Below are 25,811 nucleotides of genomic sequence, written 5' to 3'. Positions count from 1 at the left end.
ACCACTTGGCTTCCTAGAAGTCCACGCCAGTTTCTGGTGACATTCTCCGCGGCCACCCCTCCGTTGCCAAGTGACGTCCTGATATTCGGCAGAAACCTCGATTGCGTCAAAAGCCGGGTGAGGCGGCGTTTAATGACGCGGCGCCTTTATTTATGGCGGTGGAGGGGGGGGGGTAGTATTCTTTCGCGCATAGAACTGATTAAAAGATAACCGGTAGAAAACAGGTTATTTCCTAATAGAATTATATTTAACATTTATATCAATCTTTGTGCAAAATCCACTCGGACAGACACAACAAAGAAAGTTGAATACAAATGTCCGTAGATAAATACACGTTCCTTCCATCCACTCCACCCCCCCCCCCCCCCCGTACTCTTTTTTTTCCCCTGTTCGATTTGTGCTCGCGTCAGTGATTGGGTGAATTATAATTGGATAGGGTGGGACGTAGGCTGGTTTTGATTGGCACACTAGGCTTGAAACGCGATTGGTCAGTGCGGTGGTTGTATCGGCAAAGCGATTGGTTGGGTAAGTTAGTGCCGAGTGGTGATTGGCTAAACAGAACGGAACGGTTCCCTACCGGCCGAGGAAGTTGCTGTTTACTGGGAACAGAAGGGGAGGTGGGTGGGGAGCGGCGCTGGGCCGAAGCCGGAATAGAGCGGGCGGACCTGGGGCTTCTTTGTTGCTGTGAATCTGGGAGAACATTGAAATAAATAACCGCATAAGTGACTTGCCGCGGTTCGACTGTCGACATTATGTCTACTCCGGCGAGACGGCGGCTGATGAGGGACTTTAAAAGGTGAAAACGAATTGGGCCACGTACGGGAGTTTGTAAAGTGTCCGGGGGGGGTGCTTGGCTTGTGCCCAATCTGGGGACGCTGGTTAAACTGGCGTGTGCCAGGCCTGCGTTGTCAGTCAAGCTGAGTGTGTGCCGTGTCTGTGGGTGCAGGTAAAACCTAAGTGTGTATCTGGTGGTGGTCGACCTGTGGTGTTGGGAAGGTGCAGTGCACGTATATATGCGGACACACTTGGAGAGGGCTAGCCCCGTGGTTGTCGATAGCCACACTGATACTGCTGATTTGACCTCCTAGTTTTATTTTACCTACCACAGTAAAGGATACCTAAACACAAGGTTATGTTTCTGCCAGCAAATGTGGGTTTACCACTCCCTTTGTTCCGTGTACTAGCTAATAAAATAGCTGTGCTTAAAGTTGCTTAAGAATGTTATCCCTTCAAATTGGAGAAATATCAATACTGTATATGAATTTGTGATTTTACATATTAGGAAAATATGCCCAACATTTTGCAGTACATTTCCCCCACCCAGTTTTCTCTCCTGCTGGGTGTAGGGTTCCACAGATGCTAGCAGCCCTCCACTGCCTTGTCTAGATTGCCATCCCTCCTTTGTGAGCCTGGACAATCTTAAAAAGATGTTTAAGCATAAAGTGAGAGGAAATTCTATTAAAAATGAGTTAAGTGGTCTGTACAGCAATGCATACAGTGTCTGAAATAAAACCGGGGAGCCGGAGGCAATCATGTGTTAGGAGGAACCAGACATAGGGATTACTGAGACATGGCTACAGAAAAATCAGGACTGGGAATGAAACATTGTAGGGTATAACCTATTTAGAAAAGATAGAAGGGGGGAAATGGGAGGTGGAGTAGCTGTACTTATTAGGGATAACAATGGCAGTAGAAAAAAGGGACGTAGCTATCAGCAAGACAAAAATAGATTCCATATGGATAGAGATAAAAGATAATAAAGGATCAATCACACTAATAGGCGTAGCCTACAGATAGAGATAATAGAAACATAGAAGATAGGAGCAGGAGTAGGCCATTCGGCCCTTCGAGCCTGCTCCGCCATTCAATGAGATCATGGCTGATCATCCAAATTCAGTACCCTGTCCCTGCCTTCTCCCCATATCACTTGATCCCTTTAGCCTTAAGAAATATATCCAACTCTTTTTTTGAATATATTTAATGAACTGGCCTCCACCGCCCTCTGTGGCAGAGAATTCCACAGGTTCACCACTCTCTGGGTAAAGAAATTCCTCCTCATTTCAGTCCTAAATGGCTTACCCCTTAGACTATGACCCCTGGTTCTGGACTCCCCGGCCATCATAAACATCCTTCCTGCATCTAGTCTGTCCAGGCCTGACAGAATTTTATAGGTTTCGATGAGATCCCCTCTCAATCTTCTAAACTCCAGTGAGTATAAGCCCAATCGACACAATCTCTCCTCATACGTCATTCCTGCCATCCCAGGTATCAGCCTGGTGAATCTTCGCTGCACTCCTTCCATGGCAAGAACGTCCTTCCTCAGGTAAGGCGACCAAAACTGCACACAATACTCAAGGTGCAGTCTCACCAAGGCCCTGTACAACTGTAGCAAGACATCCTTGTTCCTGTACTCGAACCCTCTTGCTACGAAGGCCAACATACCATTTGCCTTCTTAACCGCCTGCTGCACCTGCATGTTTACCTTCAGCGACTGGTGCACAAGAACACCCAGGTCTATTTGCACTTCCCCTTCTCCCAATCTATTGCCATTCAAATAATAATCTGCCTTCCTGTTTTTGCCCCCAAAGTGGATAACCTCACATTTATCCACATTATAGTGCATTTGCCATGTTTCTGCCCAATCACCCAACCTGTCCAAATCGTACTGGAGTTTCGCAACATCCTCCTCAGATAATAAAGGATCAATCACACTAATAGGCGTAGTCTACAGACCACATAATAGTGGAAGGGAGTTGGAGGAAGAACTATACAGACAAATTGGAGAAATGAGTAAAAAACATAGAATAATAATCATGAGGGATTTCAACTACACTGATATTAATTGGACAGAAGAGCTAGGTAAAGGGGATAAGGGAATGGAGTTCCTACAATGTCTACAGGACTCTTTTCTAACCCAGTATGTAAAAAGCCCAACAAGGGAGGATTCACTATTGGATCTAGTTGTGGGGAATGAGCCAGAGCAGATAAGAGAAGTAAAAGTAGGGGAACATATAGGCAATAGTGACCATAATATAATACACTTTAAGATGACAATAGAGAAAGACATAAGAATGACAAACAACAAGTTTAGATTAGAGAAAAGCTGATTTTGAAGGGCTGAGAATAGAACTTGGGAAGATAAAATGGGCAACAATATTGGCAAACAATGATGTAGAACGGCAATGGGAAACATTTAAAATGGTGTTCAACAAAGTGCAGGAAAAATATATTCCACTAAAAGGAAAGAACAAACTAAACACCAATGAGACTCCATGGGTAAATAAAGACACAAGGAAACAATTGAGGGTAAGGAAAGAGGCATACATTAAGTACATAGACAGCAGAGGAGTGCATGATAAGAGAATACGAAGGTATTAGAGAAGTCAAAGAAAAATTAGGAAGGCAAAGAGGAACTAAGAAGTTACATTATCAAGGAACATAAAACAAAATAGTAAAATATTTTACAGGCACATCAATAAAAAAAAAAGGTTGGGATGGGAATAGGGCCATTAAGGGATGGACAGGACAATACCACAGGTAACGATAGAGCGATGAAAGAAATATTAAATCAGTATTTCACTTTGGTATTTACCAGGGAGATAGAACAGGTGGCCATGACATGATGAGATGAGTTAAGTGCATTTAAAATAAAAGAAGGGGATATATTAAATAAACGAATCAAACTCAGAGGATAAAACCTCTGGTCCGGATGGATTGCATCCACGCATTTTAAAAGAATCTAGGGAAGAGATAATGGAAGCATTACTACACATATTTAATAATTCATTAGAAAAAGGTATCGTGCCAGAGGACTGGCGGATAGCTAACGTAATACCTATATTTAAGAAGGGGGATAGAACATGTCCAGGGAATTATAGACCAGTCAGCTTAACATCGGTGGTACGAAAAATAATGGAATCCCTACTAAAGGGGAGAATAGAAGAACATCTAGAAACGAAAAGTATAATAATGAATAGTCAGCATGGATTTCAAAAGGGTAAATCTTGCTTGACCAACCTTACTGAATTTTTTGAAGGTAACAGCAAGAGTAGACAATGGTAGTGCAGTAGATGTCATTTACAGTATCTAGATTTTCAAAAGGCCTTCGGTAAGGTACCCCATAATAATAGACTAATGAATAAGGTCAGAGAATGCTGATCAGGGACAAGTAGCAGAATGGATAGCTAGCTGGCTTCAAGACAAAAAGCAGAGTGGGAGTAAAGGGTAGCTATTCAGTGGCAGAAGGTGGGTAATGGTGTTCCACAAGGATCAGTGCTGGAACCAATGCTGTTCATAATTTACATTAACGATTTAGACTTTGGAATCAAAAACACAATTTCTAAATTTGCGGATGACACCAAATTGGGGGGAGATAGTCAATACTGAGGAGGACTGCAACAAATTACAGGAGGACATTAATAAACTTGCAGAATTGGCAAATGAAGACAAATGTGAGGTACTACAATTTGGTAGGAAGACTAGGGAGGTCACATCACTTGGAGGGTGCGGGTCTCGGTGGGATAGAGGAACAAAGAGATCTGAGTACAAATACAAATCACAAAGTTGCGCCACAGGCTAGCAAGGCCATTAAAAATGCAAACCAAGCACTAGGGTCTATTTCTAGAGGGATTGAATTGAAAAATAGGGAAGTTATGCTAAACCTGTATCGAATCTTGGTTAGACCACACTTGGAGTACTGCGTACAGTTCTGCGCCATATTATAAAAAGGATATAGAGGGACTGGAGAGGGTGCAGAGAAGATTTACAAGGATGATACCAGAAATGCGACGGTACACCTCAGGAAAGGATGAACAGGCTGGGTCTCTCTTCTCTTGAAAAAAGAAGCCTGAGGGGTAACCTAATAGAGGTTTATAAAATTATGAAAGGTTTTGATAGAGTGGATACAGAGAGGATGTTTCCACTTGTGGGGAAGAACTTAACTAGAGGCCATCAATATAAGCTAGTCACCAAGAAATCCAATAGGGAATTCAGAAGAAACTTTTTTACCCAAAGAGTGGTGACGATGTGGAACTCGCTACCACAGGGAGTGGTTGAAACGAATAGTAAAGATGCATTTAAGGGGAGGCTGGATAAGCATATGAGAGAGAAGGGAATAGAGGGTTATGCTGATCGATTTAGATGAGGAAAGACGGGAGGAGGCTCAAGTGGAGCATAAACACCGGCATAAACTGATTGGGCCGAATTGCCTGTTTCTATGCCGTATATCCTATGTAATATGTGCTGGCGCAATTCAGTCGCACACTTTCCAGCAAGGGTCACTAGCAAATGGGTGTTGTGGTTTGGGACATCCTGAGATCATTAAAGGTGCTATATATAAGTGCAAGTTCTTTCTTTAAAGCCAAACATAATGCTTGAGCTGCTGTACAGGCTGCGATTAGCTCATTCAACACAGCTCATTGAACCAGGGACCGTGCTAGTCAGCGTGGCTCAGTACCACACTGGATAATGTATTTATTGATTAACAATCACAGTACAAATCTGGTGTGATTCTTAAATCACCTCAAGCTACTAGCAACACTACTGCCAAATGTGTAACCACCAGTAATTCACCCTAGTGTCATGTAGTTCAAAATGACCTCCAGATACTAGCCACATTTGGAAATAAATAATTCCAATTGAATTGCTGAATGTTTTCACAGTTGAAGTGGACATAGTGCAAATATCTCCAATCGCCATTATGTTTTTACTAAGTCCAGAGGCAGCACTGAACATGATGTGCTATTTGTAAAAACATACTGATTTAAAAAAATCTCTAGCTAGATATGTAGAACTTTTTAAGTGTGTGTATGTGGGAGTGATTGTATATTTTCTTTGTACAGTACACTGTGCCTGTCAACTGATGTAATTAGAATATCAGTATTTTTAAGTTCCTCTTCATATCATGCAAAAGCTACAAGCCAAAACTCAATCAAATTAGTGGCAGTTGATGGTAAGGCAAGTGCTACCAGAATGCATTGACATTTTTATTTCTTCTGTGAGCTTTGGAAGTTCACTTTAAAAAAAAAAAAGAACTTGCATTTATATAGTCTCTTTCATATTCTCAGTTCATCCCAAAGCTCTTTAAAATCAATTAATCAATTACATTTGAAGTGTAGTCATTGTTCTGTTGGCCCTGTGTTTTTTAATCAGCTAGGTGTCTGGCATGGATCATCCAACCAAGATACTAAGCAATCTGCACTCTTGTAAGATTTATGTTCGCCCATTATGGAGTGCACAAACATCTCACATACCCAAGTCCAGACATTAGGTACAGCTTGGCAGAGCTTAGGCCCTCTTCCCATGTGAAGTTTTATCAATTAAAACCATGCAGCTTACCAGAACATTGCTGCTTGTCCAATCGGAGGCTTGCATTGAATGGTTATTTGCAGGCAAGTACAAAGTATCATGGTCCCCGGTGACAGGCCTACTCCTCCAGGTTTCATTAGCAAGTGAGGTTGGCTGCTCAATCATTAATAGTGCGCTCGAGTACTGCGGACCTCCCTGGTTCAGGAATCTGATTACTGAGTCTACCACAGAGGATTGACTTGGTTCCTTGATTACATCACTGCACTTTGCATCTTGGAGCCACCTCTTTGGCAAAGACACCTTGCTTAACTTGATGAAGAAACAGCAATATAATAACTATTTACACAACACCTTTAATAAAGTGTATAAACTTCTCAAGGCACTCCACCGAGGGGGGTAAGAAGTAGGCACTAAGCCTTCGTGGGTGAGTTAGGTGACGAGGGTTTTGAGAAGGCTTTTAAAGGCTGTTAGAAAAGAAGTGAGATGGAGGGACTTTCAGCGAATAGGGTCAAGATGGCTGAAGGCTCTGTCACCAATAGTGGAGCAGAGGAAGGGGATATGTAAAGGAGGCAAAACTCTGGGTACAAGAGGGAATGGAAAGCAGGAGATTGTTGTGGAGCTAGGGTGGGGTGAGACCACTGAGTGATTTGTAGATGAGGGTGAGGATTTTAAATTGGTGAGAGGTAGACTTGCAGTAGTGCTTTCTTTCCCTACAACACATTAAGTTCATAATCTCTGCTGTGCGTCCTCCCAGGCAGTTTAAGCAGTAGTGGTGAAGGGCTAGAAACAAATGAACTTCCCTCTCAGCTACAGATTGTGTTTATCACAGGGATACCAGGAAAATAGTGTTTCACTTTTTGTCTTTGCTTAAGTACATGTACAGGAACTGCTCAGAACTTTTGGTCATCTCCTTTGGTGCCAGTCCTATATTCTGATGTTCCCTGTTGAATCAGGAATTAAGTCTTGTAAATCTATTTTCTGTATTTCACAATGTTGTCTGATGCTTTAAAAATAATTTTGATTGTCTCCTCTCCAACACTTTGACTCTTTCTCTCGGCTTTGATCCTTCATCCAAATAGCTATAATTCATGTGTGATCTGTGAGAATGAGTGCCTACAAACTATTGGACAGTACAGGATATCAACGAATAGTGTGATCCTTTTCCCGCGCAGCATCCACGCACTTGCACTTCCAGCGGGAGTTACTGTCGAGTGCTCGAGTGTGGAAACCGTGGCTTTTTTTTTTTTCTTTTTTTTACCCCTTTACTCATGGGTACTGAGGCCCTACCATCCCTTCAACTTAGCACAGACTGGGGGATTGAACCTGACACCTACTAGTCTGTATGGCTCAGAAGCAAAGTGTCTTGTCTTGAGCCATCAGAGGAGCCTATATATTGATTCTTTAAAAGGGGCAATTGTTTGTAGATTAGTTGCCAGTTATTTTTATAGAACTATTGAAAGTGCAGTAATGTGGGCCAGCATGTTAAAGCTACAGCTCCAAGGCTGGCGAGATATGGGTTCATGCCCAAACAACTTCCTTGGCCTCCTGATCTCCGTTGTGGTGCCATATGGGATTATGTGCCATAAGAGATTAGCGTGCAAAATTAAGGCACATGGGATTGGGGGCAAGGTATTGACTTGGATAGAGAACTGGTTGGCGGACAGAAAGCAAAGAGTTGGAATAAACGGGTTGTTTTCCAAGTGGCAGGCAGTGACTAGTGGGGTACCACAGGGATCGGTCCTAGGACCCCAGCTGTTCACAATATATATTAATGATCTGGACGAGGGAATTGGATGCAATATCTCCAAATTTGCAGACGACACAAAGCTGGGTGGGAGGGTATGCTGTGAGGAGGATGTCATGAAACTCTAGTACGATTTGGACAGGTTAGGTGATTGGGCAGAAACATGGCAAATGCACTATAATGTGGATAAATGTGAGGTTATCCACTTTGGGGGCAAAAACAGGAAAGCACATTATTATTTGAATGGCAATAGATTGGGAGAAGGGGAAGTGCAAAGAGACCTGGGTGTTCTTGTGCACCAGTCGCTGAAGGTAAGCATGCAGGTGCAGCAGGCGGTTAAGAAGGCAAATGGTATGTTGGCCTTCGTAGCAAGAGGGTTCGAGTACAGGAACAAGGATGTCTTGCTACGGTTGTACAGGGCCTTGGTGAGACCGCACCTTGAGTATTGTGTGCAGTTTTGGTCGCCTTACCTGAGGAAGGATGTTCTTGCCATGGAAGGAGTGCAGCGAAGATTCACCAGGCTGATACCTGGGATGGCAGGAATGACGTATGAGGAGAGAGTGTGTCGATTGGGCTTATACTCACTGGAGTTTAGAAGATTGAGAGGGGATCTCATTGAAACCTATAAAATTCTGTCAAGCCTGGACAGACTAGATGCTGGAAGGATGTTCCCGATGGTCGGGGAATCCAGAACCAGGGGTCATAGTCTAAGGATAAGGGGTAGGACATTTAGGACTGAAATGAGGAGGAATTTCTTCACCCAGAGAGTGGTGAACCTGTGGAATTCTCTGCCACAGAGGGCGGTGGAGGCCAGTTCATTAAATATATTCAAGAAAGAGTTGGATATATTTCTTAAGGCTAAAGGGATCAAGGGATATGGGGAGCAGGCAGGGATAGGGTACTGAATTTCAATGATCAGCCATGATCTCATTGAATGGCGGAGCAGGCTCGAAGGGCCGAATGGCCTGCTCCTATCTTCTATGTTTCTATGGAGGTAATAAACAGAGCCAGGTCTTTTTGCCCCAAAGGAGAAGGAGAGGGGGAAATATGAGGAAGCAGTCATCACCAAACAGTCGCTGAACACCATTGGGATGTGCAGACCTTTAGACTCTGTCCACGCAGTTTCTGCATGTCCCAAGAAGAGAAGAAATAGTTGAAGGAAGGAGGAGGAGAGAAAGTAACTTTATGTTGAGTCAAGTTACATCACACTGTTGCAGGAGGAGAAGCTCTTGAGGGTCCAGCTAAGGAACATTATTGGGGCAGAGTTGATTGAGTTTTACTTTGAAGCTGGCTGTGGTGTATCTGACCTGGAAGTACTTAATGATGTAAATAGAGAGCCTTGCCCTGCAACTAACCCATGCAGTTCCTGACATGGGAGCAGTGTAGAGGAAGATTTAACTATCAAACATAATTCACAAAACAAATATGCTCACTCGTCTCAAAAATCAAACCAGAATGATGTTTGTGTTTTTTGTATTCTGCTGCTTCCACTCTGTTTGTAACAAGTGTATTGTGAAACTGGGTGAAAGCAATTTTTAAAAATGTGGCATTTACAGATAACATAAACTAAGTATGTAATCAAGCAACCAACGCCTTGGTTGACGTGTTTAAATAGAGGACACTGGATCTTAACTGTGTTTAATCCCATGAGTGATTAAGCTCTGCCTCTATTTATAATGTCCATTTTCTAAAAATAACTTGTTTTAGAATCTATTTTAGAGACTATTATGAACACGGAGGATGTTCCAGTAATTCCTGTAGTGATAGAGTTGGTTTTCATTTCTCTCTAGGTTTGTGAGCACTGTAAAGCCATCCTAAGCAATAATTTAGCTGAAGTAGGGAAGGTTTATAATCATGTGGCAAGTTAACATTTTCAGCTCTGATACCTCAATATTGTAAAATAATTTAGTGACTGACAAAATATGGGGCAGTGTTACGGGCTAAATGGTTGGCTGTTGTGCTGTCACAGGAGTTGGCAGGGCATGACAAGTCTGTAATCTTAGGAGAGCTGCTGCTCTTGGAGAGTGAAAACATTGTATGGCACCCACCCAAGTGGCTGCCTTGAGCATAATTTGTTGATGCCTGGGAGCAAGTTTTGCTCTGCCTTCCCTATTTTGGTACGGAGAGGTCGAATTGCACAGTTCACATCTAAAAAATCTTGGACAAAACAACATTTATGATCAGAGAATCACATGTGGATGGGCGATTTTTATATATAATACCTATTCAAGTGGGTATGATTAATCAACAAGTTGCATGCATGCCATGCCCTCTGAAAATCAGTGTGTAATGTGCAACAGGACCCACTTTGAGTGGAGTAATTTTCTGTTTATTCTGTTTAACGATAACTTGTCATTAATAAGGATTAATGAATCAGAAGTGTTACGTTTGTGTTTTTAAATGTACTATGTCTGACTAGGCTGCAAGAGGATCCTCCGGCTGGTGTTAGTGGTGCACCTTCTGACAATAATATAATGTCCTGGAATGCAGTTATATTTGGGTGAGTAGTTGGAGGCAGAGTGGATGGGGGTGATATACGTTGCTTTGCTTTTAGTGTTAACTAAGGGATGGAGCCAAACAAAAACATCCAGTATTTCTCTCAAGCACCCACCTATCGACTCAAACCTGCTACCATTGGAAGAGAGGGAGAATGTTTGATTAAACACTTTATGGTAAGCACCTGTCTCTGTTCATTTCACCCACTGACTTCTTTTCACCTATTACAGCATGTTCCTTAAGTGAGTGCTTTGAATTGGAATTTGGGTGATTTTTATTGGGTCACCGAGGTCTCTGTGGGGAGAGGGGAGTAAACCAACAGCAAAAAGAAAAAGACCCTTCATTTCACCAAGAGCTTTACATGTATCATACGGACCTTGCAGAAAGCAAGGCAATACTTGAAGATTACAGCTACAAATACACCAAGAATAGATCATTTTACACCAAGGCGCTTCAAGCTTTTAAAATATATTTTGGGGGAAGGTGGTGCAGTGGGTTAATGTATTGTTGTTTCACTGCTGAGACCTGGGTTCAAATCCCACTCAGGCTATGGAGTGAGAGTCTGCTGCCTGTAAGAATCCTGCATGAAATTAGATTGGAGCAGACACAACCGACATCTTAGGTGCATGTCCAAAGCACAAAGCTTCTCCTAATTTGCTACCAAATTCAGCAGCTCCACCCAGAGGAGTCTTAATGGTAGCTGGTGTGTGAAATAGAACTATCACACCATTCTCAACTTGGAAGGCATTAATATCTCTTTCTTTAAAGATTAGAAATCACACACAGATCAGATTTGAGTGCATTCATACCAAAATAAGTTTAATATTTTTACTGAATGCTTTATGGATTACAAAATGAGTACAGTGAAAAAGATACAGAGCACTTTTACAGACATGGTGAGCAATATATTGTTTTAATTCTAATTTTCTCCTCTCAAGATGTTGACTCATGCAGGTACCTCATCCAAATGGCCATATTTCACCTGTGAGCCCGTACAAGGAATATTACAGCTATTACATAGAAACATAGAAGATAGGAGTAGGAGTAGGCCATTCGGCCCTTCGAGCCTGCTCCGCCATTCAACAAGATCATGGCTGATCATCCAAACCCTAGCACCCGGTCCCTACACCGACAGCCATCCCACCCAAGCCCTATCCCCATAACCCCGTAACCCCACGTATTTAATCCCCCCTAACACTAAGGGTCAATTTTTATCATGGCCAATCAACCTAACCCGCACATCTTTGGACTGTGGGAGGAAACCGGAGCACCCGGAGAAAACCCATGCAAACACTGGGAGAATGTGCAAACTCCACACAGACAGTCACCCGAGGCCGGATTTGAACCCGGGTCCCTGGCGCTGTGAGGCAACATTGCTAACCACTCGATCGTGTCCACTCCTCACCCGATCTCCACACGTGCGCACAGTCCACCTGGAGTCTTTGGATAGTGATGAGGACTGTGAACCTTGGCTGACTTTCTTGTTTCCCCTCTCTCTAGTGTCTTCCCCTCTTTAGTCTAAGAATGCTGTGTTCTCAGCACCGGCTTGTCGATGAACTAATTCTGGTCCATGTAGGGATGTAATCCAGGAACTACCTTGGTCCAGATTTTGTGCTCCGCAGCAAAGGAACGGTATCGCCGTTCACCTTGCTGACCACTGTCCACAGACTTTTCACGGGCTTGTCAGCAGAGATTTCCTTTTAATCTGGTGTATTTTCCAGTACAGCGCCCTCTACAGGGGATCTGTGGTGTCTGTGAACAGGACAGTAACAGCGAGGCTCTTCAACCAATCAGATTGAAGAATCCTCACTGAGACAGAGTCCAAAGTAGGAAATATAAATTAGATTTAAATGATGTACAGAAAGCAAAATAAAGATTGGGAAGTACAGTTGGGATTAAGGGAGAGAGATAAGAGACAGGCAGAAAAATAAAAAAAATAATATTTTTTTAAAATCTCCAACTCTAATATTTTTCTGAGGGAATGAGACTCCACACTTGTGAAATTAATTTTTCAAGGCCAGAGAGGTTGTTCAGCAGTACTCATCACACCATTAAAAACTCATTTACTCCTGAATGCACCAGCCCTAACTTTTCCAGTCGTTTTTAGTGCGGAACTAGTGGGCAAGTTAGTTAGTTCACTCAGGCTCAGCATTGAAATGACTGAAACAATCGGTGAGGACTGCAACAGCACACCCTGTGGAGGAGTGGGGTCTCTCTGACGACAACTTCTGGATTTCCACGTTTAACTGTGCATGTGCGTACTCCAGAAGTTCCTGTCAGATTTCCTCCATTATAACGTTGAGCGCTGATAGCCTCATTGTTATCCTCATCGCAAATTCCGGGCCAGTATCTTTGTTCTGTATTTCAGCGCCTGATCCATTGATTCACAAATTTTGGGGAGAGTTGTAATGTGCTTGTTTTAAAAGTTGCACAGATCCTGTGGATTGTTAGATACAAATTATTAAAGTAACCAGATACAAATTATTAAAATAATCAGCTATTGTAAATCATTTTCCACTTTGATTTTTGTTAATTCCAGATATTTCAGCAATTCAGTTGAAACAAAAATAGAAGACTCTTTAAAAGATTATTTTCAGAGCTGTAGGTAAATGAACTGCGTAGAAGTTAACCATACAGACTGGGCAGTCCCACGTTCAATCCCTGGGATGTGTTGGGGTACTACAGTTAGGCTCATTGTTGCCATTGTCGGATGCTGCTCCTGATCACTAGCCTGTGACTCCCGTTGGGAAATGTGCAATGGTGTGTATTGGGTGAGGTCCGGATCAGGCTTGGCAGTGATGGTCACATGGTTGAATAGCCTGTCAATGCTCAATGTCCAGGCTTACACATGAAAAATGGACATTGGGGCATGGTAATACTGCTGCTATATGGTTCTGTACCCCCAGAATGATGCAACGGTTTCAGGAAAGGAGGGAAGAAGATTGGCAAAATAACTGTGGGGACCCTTGGACAGGGATGCTCTACTTTTTTTTCCGTTTGAACAATTAAAGGAAAAATAGTTGCTCCAATCTTTGATAGTTACTAGGGCAAATCCTGATAAGAATGCAATTGGAAACCTGGAACAGAGGAGCAATATTTACAAACTTATTCCAGTAAAGTTTTAACTATAATCATTCCTGGTAGGCACGATTTGGAGCCAATTCAGAATAGTCGTGGGAGGTTGATGTGGCCTATGATCAGCATGTCTGTTGTCAAGGTAATCTGTGGATGACTCAGTTGCTCACACACAGCATGTGGCAGAGCAGTCTTAAATTGTGCAAATTAACTATAATTTAAGAACAATATGTTACTGAACTTATTTAAAAAATGTTACATAAATCTTCCATCAGCTTATTATTTTCTACTTCTACTGTATGTGACATGTTCTGGTCCCTAATGTGTGTGTGTAATATTTCTAATTCTTGTTTTCTTTCACTTCCTGACTTCATCTACTCCTAGACCTGAAGGAACACCTTTTGAAGATGGTAAGTTAACATTGATCAAAATAAACCCACTCCATCCTTTTTTGTTAATTAATTTTGAAAAATAGTGGGAAAAGTGCAGATTAATCTTCTCTGTTCCTTGCACTACACGTCATTCCCCATTTGGCAGCTTGTACAGCTGAAATTGAGAACTAAATGTGTTCACAATTGCAAGTATGGAACTGTGTTGCTGTATATCTTGGTGTGTTTGGATGTTGGGTCACTGGGCTGGTTTAACACTTTTGAAAAGGTGCTTGGCTCCTGATGTTGTATAGTAGGTTACGGGACACTAATGACATGACACGCCACAATGCACCAAGTTATACAGAATCCATTGCTAAACTTACATTTGGGAGTCATCTGTACTTGTTGCAGCATTAAATTACATCTTGTATAGTATTTTACAGGGGAGAGTTGACATCAAGCAGGAATTTAGGGAGGGGAGAAGAAAGACATATTTGAAGAGAGATTTTTATGAGGCTTTATGAATTGGTGCTTGAATGTGTGCATCACTGCCTAATATGTAGAATTTTACAACTGCTTTCACACTGCAGAAATATCTCTTTGGTATTTTAGTAAGATGGAATATTTACTCAGATATTTTATTGCAAACTCCTTTTTAAAAAAAAAAAAAAAAAAAAAAAAAAAAATCCTCGAGTAAAGATACCCGGGAGATTGAATGAGAGGATAATAGTTCTAATTTGTGACTTGGAGAGAGAGGGAGAGTTACAGATCACCGTAGCAACAGTCAGTGTGTTCAAGATCAAAGTAAGGGCTTGGGATTGAAACTTGAAATCCTGTCAATGTAACTGTTACAGTCACAACAGCAAGGACACTGCAACTTACGTGATGAGTAAAGGCCGTTGATGTGCTTAGGTTGTAAAAGAATGTAGACTTGTGTGGCTATGGATCGGCATGGCTCTGCATTGGGCCAGAGACAACCACATAAGGCAATGCCAGTTCCAGTTTGGTAAGAAAAACTGTAACAGGAGAAGTTTTATTCTGAGTTTTTTTTTAGTAAAGACCAAAAAAGGTGAATGCATGTCTATCTGCTGACAATTTGAGGGGAGTCGAGGAGAACCTTTTTCACCCAGAGGGTGGTGGGGGTCTGGAACTCACTGCCTGAAAGGGTGATCGAGGCAAAAACACTCATCACATTTAAAAAGAACTTGTATATGCACTTGAAGTGCCGTAATCTACAAGGCTACAGACCAAGAGCTGGAAAGTGGGATTAGGCTGGATAACTTTTTTTTGCCCGGCACAGACACAATGGGTCGAGTGGCCTCCTTCTGTGCTGTAAATTTCTATGATTCTATGAATACTCTGCTTGTAAATTACTTTATATATTGAAGAAATAATACTTCACTTTTAGATTTTTTTATGCTGAAATAGTGATTATAACCATCGAATTACTTTGTTACTAAAGTAAACAACTAAATTTGTTTTTAAAAACACCATCTTGCTTGGTAGCTGAGGTTTTTTTTGTTGTGTAATGGAGAATTATTTTATAATGTTTACAGGTACTTTCAAACTGGTTATAGAATTTACAGAAGAATACCCTAATAAACCTCCAACTGTTAGATTTGTGTCAAAAATGTTCCATCCAAATGGTAAGTGTTGTAAATTCTTGTACAATATACACCTGTCAATTAATTTTTTTCTTTAAGATGTCATTGACTCACAATGGGGTATAAGTACCATGACAGCTTTCTGGTTTCTCACCCAGTTGACTATTCTTCATGTGCAAGCCTAGATAGTATGAATTAGATAACTGACCATGGAAGCCATTACAGCAGAGTTTGACCCTGTAGCTTTACGTAACTTTCCAGTAAGGATCTTTGGATAAAAATTAGGAGTGGGAACTTTGGTATTTGTTCCCTTTCTTGAATAACTCCATCTCCAAATGTGGGGACACTGAAACCAATTGTTAAAAAAAATCCTGCCTCCACCACTGTCCCAGCTGACTTTGGCTAACTCTGTACAGACCAGGGATCAAACCCTGAGCCTTTTTTTGTCTGTCTAGTTCACTACCGCACTGGTGGTTTTTACCACTGAGCCATCAGAGCAGCTTACAGATGAGAGAAGAGGGAACCTGCAAAGCACTGAGGTGTTCTGGATTATAAGGAGGTGTAAGGAAACATGGAGTGAGAACTTATTTCTTCCATAGACATGTACAACTTGCCCTGCCGTGTATCTACCCAATGTACTCAATCTCCCACCACAGATCATACTCCAGAAAGATAAAGTTCCCTGAAACCTCCCATTGACCACCAAGGATAATTGAGTAAATCATCTTCTAACTGGGCCATAATTAAACCGAGTTACTATGCAGCATATTGAAAGCTAGAATAACTGGATGATGATGTGTATTGGAGCAGTATAGAGCTCAGTGAGTGGAGATTTGCAGGTTTTATTCTCTGTCCCTCAAGATTCCTCTGCTGCTGTAGATGCCAAACACTTCAGTGGAGGGGAAAAGGAGAACCAGAGGAAAAGTCATGACGGGCCATGCTTGTCCATTTTTTGATGGTTGGGAAAAGTGCCATTGTTATCCCCCTCCTCCGCCCCCCCCTCCTCCCAAAAAAAACGCTCGTAATGGTGTATGACACCGACCAATTTAATAGCATTTTTGCTTTAGATCAAAATTGCATTGAATACTTAATGCAAAGTATAGAGGGTACCTGCTATGTGAATTACAAGGGAATGATTCAATTTAAGGATTTTAAATTGTGAAGCTGACTGTTTAATATAGTTGCCTGAATTTCATGTGTTTACACTCCCAACCATCTATTCCTTTGTTTTTCCCTGTCCCGGGGCTTTCTTAAGGTCACTCCAACAAGCCACCAGAATCTGCATAACAGTGACCTGGGCGACTGTTTCTTTTAGTGGTAATTTTTTTGCCCCCTTGCTCTCGCTGTGGGTAACATCTGATCCCTGTCTGGCACTTCCATCTCCCAACAGAAGTGATTCAGCGGGATCTCGTATTCAGACACTCCGTGATGCAGTGTGTACTGCCTTTTACTTGTTGTAATGTATCTGATGTTTTTTAACCACTGCCATGTGGCGTCGCATCATGGCAGCTAAGAGAAAGAAGTTTTGTGCCTTTTTATATTAAATAAAACTTCAAGACGAATGGGCTGGATGGCTCATTGAATTAGCAGCTAGCCTTTTGCTTCTGGGATTTGACTTGGAATCCAACAAAGACTGATGGGATGAAAACATCCTTTCTGCCATAAGGGTACTATGTGAAGCTTTTAAAGGGAATGTTCTTTGAGTTTATAACTCAATCTTTATTGCTCTACAGCCTGAAGCTGTGGTGTGACACTTGTTCCCTGGCTTTATTAGTGTTTTAAATACTAATTCCTCTGCCTGCAACTGTTTTTTCTGCTACTCTGATTTTGAAGCTGGTATATACCATCTCAGACAGGTACATGGGGTGGAACTCTGGCAATTAGTAAAAATAAAGTTTCAGGTTTTGGATAAACCTTTGTTGGTGGGATCCTCTATAGAGAGCTGTCAACCTTCCTCTGGGCACACTGAATGCAATGAATGTGGAGTTTTCCTTTTATGGCAGGGGCTTTCAATGTTCGGTATCAATTTTATAAGAACTTGTAGGGCCCTTTCTGATGATACTCTGTATATTAAATGTGAGGAACAGGACAGCAATGCAGTTCCTGAATATCATCCTCAATGGGTTTGAAACTTTTTTTGTGGTCTGGTTCACAGAGAATTGGGAAAGAAGGACTGGTGGCAATTTTTAAAACCCTGAACACATCATACAAATACTAAACCTATTTTATTTTGTGCTTGATATCAGCGCATCTTTGTGCACATTATGGAGTTTCACTAATGTTTAATTACTGAAGGGAGTTGGAAGAGAATGGAGTGCATTGGAGCATCAATACTTGGTGCTGTGAAATGCAGGCATATGTTTTTACCGGTGCCTCTCCAATTTCTGCACTGCCAATCGCGCCTGTGTTGTTGTGGAGAAGTGCTAAGTGGAGGTCATACCTGTTGTGCTTCTGTGCATTTTCCTGCTGGCTGGTTTAAAAGCTGCATAGGCAACTTTTGACTCTAGTCCAGGCTAGCCACAGCACCTTCCCATCATGCTCACTCCTATGGCTGTCTGTCCATTTTCACTCATTTCTAACAAAGGGTCAACACCCAAGTTAACTTTTTTTTTTAATGTTGATAGGCCTGCTGTTTTTATTTCCAAGATTTTCGATTCAGGTCTTCCTGTATGCAGTCCCAGCATCTCAGCTTTGGCCTACAGTGTGGTATTTTCCAACCCAGGACCCACTCTGTCACCTTCCAAGGGTACCATCTCCAGATATATGGGACACGTGCCCTGCTAATTACCACCTCACTGTAACAAACTGTTACTACAAACCCAGCTTCTTATCACTTCACTGTTGGTTACAGTTGCTGTCCGGCCAATAGCCAACATTTTGCTTGTACAGTATTTTCCAAAAGCAAAGGAATAGGCCGGCTGCAGTTGGCACAAAGCGTCATCAACTTTTTACTGTGAGAAACAAAATTTCCTGCAGTGTTCTCTGTTTTCAGTTTATGCAGATGGCAGTATATGCTTAGACATTCTGCAGAATCGCTGGAGTCCAACCTATGACGTTTCATCAATTTTAACATCTATTCAGGTAACTTTTCTCTCATTAAATGTTATCTCTGATCTATCTACCCAATCTACTAAACTATGGCCTGAATCTTTCGGGGCCTATGATGCGTACACGGCCATAAGTGCCACGCAAGTTCCGGGTTTATGCATGTGCTGCGCATGCGTGAAAACCTGGAACTTGCAATCTGTCAAGAATCATCTTGACAAATCCTCCGCATCCCCAGGAAATGGACATTCGCTGGCAGAAAGTTGGGCTCTTGCCCAGCGGATGCCCATGAAACTCTTACACCTGGTAAAAGCATAAGGGTGAAAATAAATATTAAAATGATTTTAAAAATTTAATTTTATCATTCAAAAACCTGTAAAATAAGTTTTATTTTTGGTCCCTTGAAAAATGATTAAACTTATTTTTAAGAAAAATAAATTTTTGTTTTAAATGTTTAATTAAATTGTATTTTAATTAATTTTAAACATGTAATTTTTTATTTCCGTGCTGTTAAAATGTATTTTTTGGTGATTCCTATTAAGCTTATGGGGATTCCGAACGTAAATGGAATCCCAATAAGCATAATAGGAATCCCCATTCTGATTGGTTGGGCCGGCCCACGTGATCCCAGGGGCGCTTGCAAGCCACATGCACCCCTAGGATACGTGGGCCTCTACGCATGCGTACGCATAGAGGCCCAGGAGTGCAAGTCTCCGTGGACCCAGAACCATCAGGTAGGTGCATAGTTTTCACAGAATCACAGAAACCCCACAATGCAGATAGAGGCCATTTCGGCCCATCGAGCCTGCACCGACACATATCCCACCCGATCCCCGTAACCCCTACACCAACACATATCCCACCCGATCCCCGTAACCCCACGTATTTAATCCCCCTAACACTAAGGGTCAATTTTTTTTTAAATCATAGCCAATCAACCTAACCCGCACATCTTTGGACTGTGGGAGGAAACCGGAGCACCCGGAGGAAACCCACGCAAACATGGGGAGAATGTGCAAACTCCACACAGACAGTCACCCGAGGCCGGATTCGAACCCGGGTCCCTGGCGCTGAGGGGCAACAGTGCTAACCACTATTGCGGTTCGGAGGCATCTGCCCGCAGGAAGCCTCCGACCGCCAATTCAGGCCCAATGTCACTTGCAGTCCTCTTCATAGTTAATTTTGTTCTCTACTTTTTTGCTACCTGCAAATTGATATTGTGCCCCCTTAGCCAATCCACATTAAATCCTTTTATTTACATAATATGCAGAGCAGTAATCTGAACACTGACCCTTGTGGAACATCACTGTTTACATCCCTCCAGTCCAAAAAACAATCCGTTAACCACTGATTTGTTTTCTGTCCATTTAAACCAACTTGCTATCCACAATACCCAATTCCCTTTAATACTGTGAGCTTTAATTTTATTAACAAGCCTCCAGGGCAGCACCTTATGAAATGCCTTTTGAAAATCCACATACATAACATCTGCTGTATTTCCCTTATCAATATACTCCATTATTCCCTCAAAGAACACTATTTAAAATTTGTAAGACATGATTTTTTTATAAATCCATGCTGGCAGTCCTTAAGAGGAAGAATGTCTTTCTAAGCGAGTATTTCATCCTATGCTTTAGCTTCTAGAATCTTACCCACTGCTAATTTAGGTTGACTGGTCTGTAGTTACCGATTTATCCTTTTCTCCCTCTTGAACAGAGGTGTTACATTGGCAAGCCCACATTCCAACCTCCATATCCAAGGATGTTTCAAAGGTTGTGGTCAGAGCCTTTGCTATTTTCTCTCTGACTCCCGTGACATTCTGGGGGGGTGCCATCAGAGCTTGATGCCTTTTCTACTTTTGAGTTCCATCAACTTTTTCAGTACTACTTCCCTATAGTTATACTATCCAATTGCTCCAGCACATTCTCTTGTATCCTTTAATTCCACTGCCACATGTTTTGTGTGAAAACAGATGCAAAGTACTCATTAGTATTGCTTTATCCTCCATGAGAAAATTTCCTTTCTTATCTCTTAGTTGACCCTACCCTTTCTTTAACTTTTTTGTTATAACATCCTTTCTATTTTTGTTTATTTGCTAGCCTTTCTTCATGCTCATCTAATCATTTTTACTTCTATTTTCTGTATTGTGCTTGATTTTTCTTTTGTATTAGCCCTAGATTTGTCATATGCCTCTCACTTCAATTTTAATTATTCACCTCTGAAATTCCAGCTATTGCTGCAGCCTTGCTTCTACCCAAGGAAACACTAGTTTGTATGTTAATCATCGATTTGAAAGTTTCCCATTGTTTGTGCACTTTTTTCAGTTAATTACCCATTCTCTGATTCCTCCATCCCTCCCCCTCCCCCCAAACTGGGCAGCTCCTCTAACTCTGTCTTAATTAAGTGCCTTAACTCCAATGGTAAAAGGGCATAACATACTTGACTAATTTGAATTTTGTTTATTTCCTGCACTATGTGGGCAAGTGACCCACACCCAACCCTCCTCTAGCTGTAGCCAAAAGAGCAGGCAGATTATCAGGTTCTTCATCTGCAACAGCGGGTGAGTCATGCCCAGCCCTCCATTGTCTATGGGATGAGGTGTTAAATTGTGCCGCCCCATCAATATCCCTGGCACTATTCAAAGCAGAGCTGGGGAGTTCTCCCAATAAACTGGCCCATTATTTCTCCCTCAAACAATATCACTAAAACAGATTATCTAGTCATTAAACTCATTGTTGTTTGCGGGACCTTGCTGTGCACAAATTGGCTCCATCATTTCCGTACATTACAACAGTGACTACAATTCAAAAGTACTTCATTGGTTGTGAAGCGCTTTGGGACATACTGAGGTTGTCAAAGGTGCTTTATAAATGCAAGTCTTTCTTTGTCACCAAAATTGTGCTGATTGATGGGCAGTTTTGTTCTGTGGAGTCATACACCCATTAGGAACATAGCCACGATTATCCCAAAATATTTTCCCCTAACAGAAAAATATACCTTGTTGTCTGATACTAAGCTGTATATCCATTGCCTTAAAAATAAAACTCTTCCGCTTCAGAATTAAACACCTAGCAGGAATGTATGGATTTTGCTGATCTTTTGTGCTCCTGTTCTAATCACAGGCGTTCTTCATAAAAATAATTAAAGAACAAAATTGTGACTGAAAGCTATATACATACTTTTTAGCAAATGAAGAAATGGAAAAAGTTGAATACAATGTAGTTGTTTAGAAAATGGGGCTCCTGCATTCAGCCTGGACTGATCTGAGATTGATTTTAATTTAATTTAATCTTTCCCCCGCCCCCCCCCCCCCCCCCCCATCGTTCCCCTTTCTCACAAATCTAGAGAAAACAGTTTGTGACAGGCTCAACCTAGTTCCTAGTGTATGAAACTACCCAGAGTCCAACTCTAAATTCAGTCTCACTACTAAGATGGCAGGATGGTGCAGTAAAGTGTGTTCAGAGATTGGGGTTAAGGTACATTGTTGAAGCAGATTTGTTGAAACTTTACTCTTTATTTAGCTTGTGCTACACATCACCTGGGAGCACCCAAGACTCCCATTTTGAATCTGGCAAAGGAAGAGCAGCTTTGATTCTAATATATAAAGAGTACAGTAATTCCTCCTTTTGTCACAGATCCCTTTACTCTGACTTAACGAGGGGCCTTAACCCCAGTTAGCACATCATTCTTAACTGATTTAAATTTTTCTATTTACTGCATGATACCATCAAAATAAATGGAAGTGTTTCCTTACCCAGCACTGAGATTCCTCACCTTTTTTAGTAAAAAAAATAATCTCCCAACATAGAGGACATGTGCCCAAGATTGTCCACCTGGCAAATTCTAATCTCAACTGTGCCATAAGGTAGATGCTAAATGGAAGCTACACAGTGAAAGAGTGAGGAAAAATCACCTGGGATGTTGTCATGGATCTTTAGCAACTGGTTCCAAATTCTTATTGGCAATGGTCTGGAAGAAAATCAGCTACCCACTGCTTTAGTTGCAGAGTGCTGTAGGGCACCTAATGGTTCAGAGGGGGAAGGAGACTTTCTTTTTGGTTAAGTTTTATTTACTATTAGTAAAGCTTAAAAAAAATCAGTGTGATATAGAAGTGAAATGTCAAAATCTAACCCAGACTTGTTTGTTCTCCTTGTCTAGTCCCTACTTGATGAGCCAAATCCAAATAGTCCAGCAAATAGCCAGGCTGCACAGCTTTACCAAGAAAACAAACGGGAATATGAGAAGAGAGTATCTGCTATTGTAGAGCAGAGCTGGAGTGACTGCTAACCTACAGCAACAAGAATCCTCTGCCAACTGCCCAATGCATTATTTTACCTGAGTAAATGCAAAAAAAAGTGTCATAAGACTGGCAGAAGAGTCTGCATACGTTCTTTGCCGACATTCTTAAGGAATTTCAACCCTTTAACGTTTGTGCTGTTAGAGGGTTCTTTTGTTGCATGATGTGACTTTGTAAGCAGTATTTGATAAACTCGTACACTCTGGTCTCTTTCCTTGTTTAGGCATCATCACTGACCCATCTTTGCATCAACTACTGTAATAGCACCTCACTGATATGCGTGAGAGTGAAATGTTGAATTGCTAACAGCAAAGTCCGAACAATTGAGGCAAATCCTGATTTTTGAGATCCATTAAATTAAACTTCTAGTTCAATATTATTTGCTGGTGTCCTGATCACCAGATGTAACACCTGAAGTACATTTGAAGAGGAGAGCAATTACAATGTAATTTGCTCAGCAACAGCGAACAGCCTGTTGTGACATTGGCTTAATGGAGAGCTACTTTTTACAGCCATGCAAGTCTCACTGTAGATTGGTAGTGAGCTGGCTTTTTCTTTTCATACAATTTTGCAATACAACTGAGCTGAACTACATCCCAATGGGAGGATTCTTTCCCCACATGATCTTGCATTTTATTTTGGAGGGGGAATGCATCAGTTTATCACGTGGGAAAACTGTACCATCTGTCAAATCTGATTGGCACAATGTGACTGGAAGCAGCTGTACTTCTAGCCAGCACTTTGTCATAAATCAGAGAAAGCTTGATTGTGTAGACCAAGCAAACCAGGTGCTTTTATTATCTAGGTGCACACAGAACTGTAATAATTTATAGCTCTATACCTGTTATGGATGACTAATGCCTACCTATGATTTTTGATATATCTCTCATTTGCAGATGCTCTGTACAAAGCACAACTAAATTCAGGAATTTGGCAAAATTGGCAGCCAGCATATATATGTCCGCTTCCACGAGTCAATTATGTTACGCTTGGGAGAGATCTTCAAATGTTCTTTCACACCAGACAATCTGTTCTAGCAAAAAAAAATCCTTTTTCCCCTCTCAAAATATTCACTTTCCCCCTCTTGAGGTATTCATTCATGTTGTGGGAGGTGAGATCCCACAGGTGCTGACAAACCACGTGTCCATTTTTTCTCACAAGTTTAGACAGGCAGTGAGTGTTGGTAGGTTATTTGATAGTAAGAGCTTCAAAGCCAAATCTGATGATATCTCCTGATGCCCATCCAAGTGAGGCTTTTAATTTAAATACCACTTCAATTTCTTTTTGTTCAACTGATAATGGGCATCCTGTACTCCAGAGAGAAAAAAATCAAATTTGTTATTAAAAGGAACAATAATCCTAATTTGCTGCTTGACATCTTCATTGTCTAATTAGTGGCTACTGTAAATGGGGGACAACTTTGCTCTTTCCTGTGCTGAAGAAATAACTGTGCTTAGGGATGTTCTGTGTACAGTATTGTGCAGATGTAAAGCTGGGCGTTTCATTTTAAGATGATACTTTGTTTCAGCTCTGCAAAACTAAATACACTGGCAAAAAAAAAGCTTTCAAACATTTCTAAAATCAAGTATGAAAATGTAATGTGTAGAGTACGCCCAGCTTTTTTCCAAATTAAGTTCTGGGGCAAGCAGTTATCTTGTAAATGTCTCCACACGTGCCTCTTGTGCCACGCTGGCACAGAATCTCCACCCCCCCCCCCCCCCAAACCAAATAATGGTGGGTGGCTTTCCCGACAGTCAAACTTGAAAAGAGACTTATCAAAAAAGGAAAGTCAGCTACTGAGCCCCTTTCACAGCCAGAAAATTAAAAGCATCCATCTTTATTGGTAAATGCTCGGTAGGAAGCACCCACAGTTTTGTGTATTCTCCAGGAGGGAATTCTCACGGCCTTACCACTACTAGCTGTGTCACCATGGTGAGGTGGGTAGCCCAGGTGAGGATCGGTCGGTCCCTTTGAGGAGCTTTGGAGATCGGTTTAGTGATGCATGAGTGTGAAAATATTCATTATTTTTCTGCTTTTGCTGTAATTAACTTGACTGTAATTGCCTGTTGTACTCCTACTGGACTGTTGGAATGTTTTTCAAAGGGTTCCATTTTCTGCTGTGTTTTGTGAAAATTAATTATTTCTGTTAATGCTGTATAAAGGATTTCTTTTATTTCTTTTGTAAAGAGGTATTTTTTTTCTCTTAGCCCCCTTTAAGGTGCATCAAACATTTTTGTACTCTATTCTACAGCGCTTTTTATAAGGAAGTCAGTGAAGGAAATGTATTTGATTCTGTTCAGGTAATTCAAAAGTAGTAACCGGTCGCCATCTATTTTGCTGAAAAAAAATGATTCATTCACTTAGTGTAACAAGTGTTTTATACGGGAAGTGATTAATGATATCAACTTTGTAATATTTGTCGAGGTTTTTTTTTTGCCTTGTTTTTACTCTTATCTCCCTCTTGGAGACTTGAAAAAACGATTGAGCAATTGACGGGCTTGTGTTGCATTTTTATAAGGTAACACTGGCGAGAATGTTTATAGCCCTCTGGGCTCTGCAGTTTCATGATGCTTGTATGTTGTACAATATGTATTGATGCAAACACTTTTTCAGATTTTTTTTTAAAATAAAAGCTTTACTTTGAGAATATAAGCACTTTGAAAATAGTAGTAATGAACTTGTATTGTCTTGTACATTTTTTGCATACATTGATTGAGAAAGCAATTAGAAGATACCTGTAATTCCAACTGAGGAAGGCCATTTGGCCATCTTGATTCATCCATCTAGAGAGATCCTAACATCACCCTGGTTTAGCATCCAGTTGTTTCTTACATCATTCCAGGGTTTTTCCCACCACTACTCCTATCTGGCTG

At 41.3% G+C, this 25,811-nt stretch overlaps 1 protein-coding gene across 3 annotated transcripts; it reads left to right on the top strand.

Moving 5' to 3' along the window:
- The first annotated feature begins 32 nt into the window (after positions 1 to 32).
- Positions 33 to 25,594, top strand: ube2b (ubiquitin-conjugating enzyme E2B (RAD6 homolog)). 3 transcript variants are annotated; one of them, XM_085995681.1, is made up of 6 exons: positions 33 to 117; positions 10,470 to 10,550; positions 14,006 to 14,031; positions 15,549 to 15,638; positions 18,589 to 18,677; positions 22,800 to 25,594. In XM_085995681.1, the coding sequence occupies exons 2-6, from the start codon at positions 10,525 to 10,527 to the stop codon at positions 22,926 to 22,928; spliced, it is 360 nt and encodes a 119-aa protein (XP_085851807.1). In that variant the 5' UTR covers positions 33 to 117; positions 10,470 to 10,524; the 3' UTR covers positions 22,929 to 25,594. The 3 variants fall into 3 exon arrangements, with proteins under 3 accessions (XP_085851807.1, XP_085851806.1, XP_085851808.1); XM_085995680.1 differs by lacking the exon at positions 33 to 117 and adding an exon at positions 590 to 796; XM_085995682.1 differs by lacking the exon at positions 33 to 117 and adding an exon at positions 10,260 to 10,280.
- The last annotated feature ends 217 nt before the right edge of the window (positions 25,595 to 25,811 follow it).

Source organism: Somniosus microcephalus, chromosome 8 (assembly GCF_052327205.1).
Source record: "Somniosus microcephalus isolate GS21.2 chromosome 8, FLI_Smic_1.0, whole genome shotgun sequence".
In the NCBI taxonomy this organism is placed as follows: Eukaryota; Metazoa; Chordata; class Chondrichthyes; order Squaliformes; family Somniosidae; genus Somniosus; species Somniosus microcephalus.
This window is presented reverse-complemented; position numbering and strand designations above follow the sequence as displayed.

Coding starts and splice junctions, on each gene's coding strand:
- ube2b (XM_085995680.1), top strand. CDS start 753: ATGTCTACTCCGGCGAGACGGCGGCTGATGAGGGACTTTAAAAG. Junction 10,551..14,005: donor TGGAATGCAGTTATATTTGG/GTGAGTAGTTGG, acceptor ATCTACTCCTAG/ACCTGAAGGAACACCTTTTG. Junction 18,678..22,799: donor CAATTTTAACATCTATTCAG/GTAACTTTTCTC, acceptor CTCCTTGTCTAG/TCCCTACTTGATGAGCCAAA.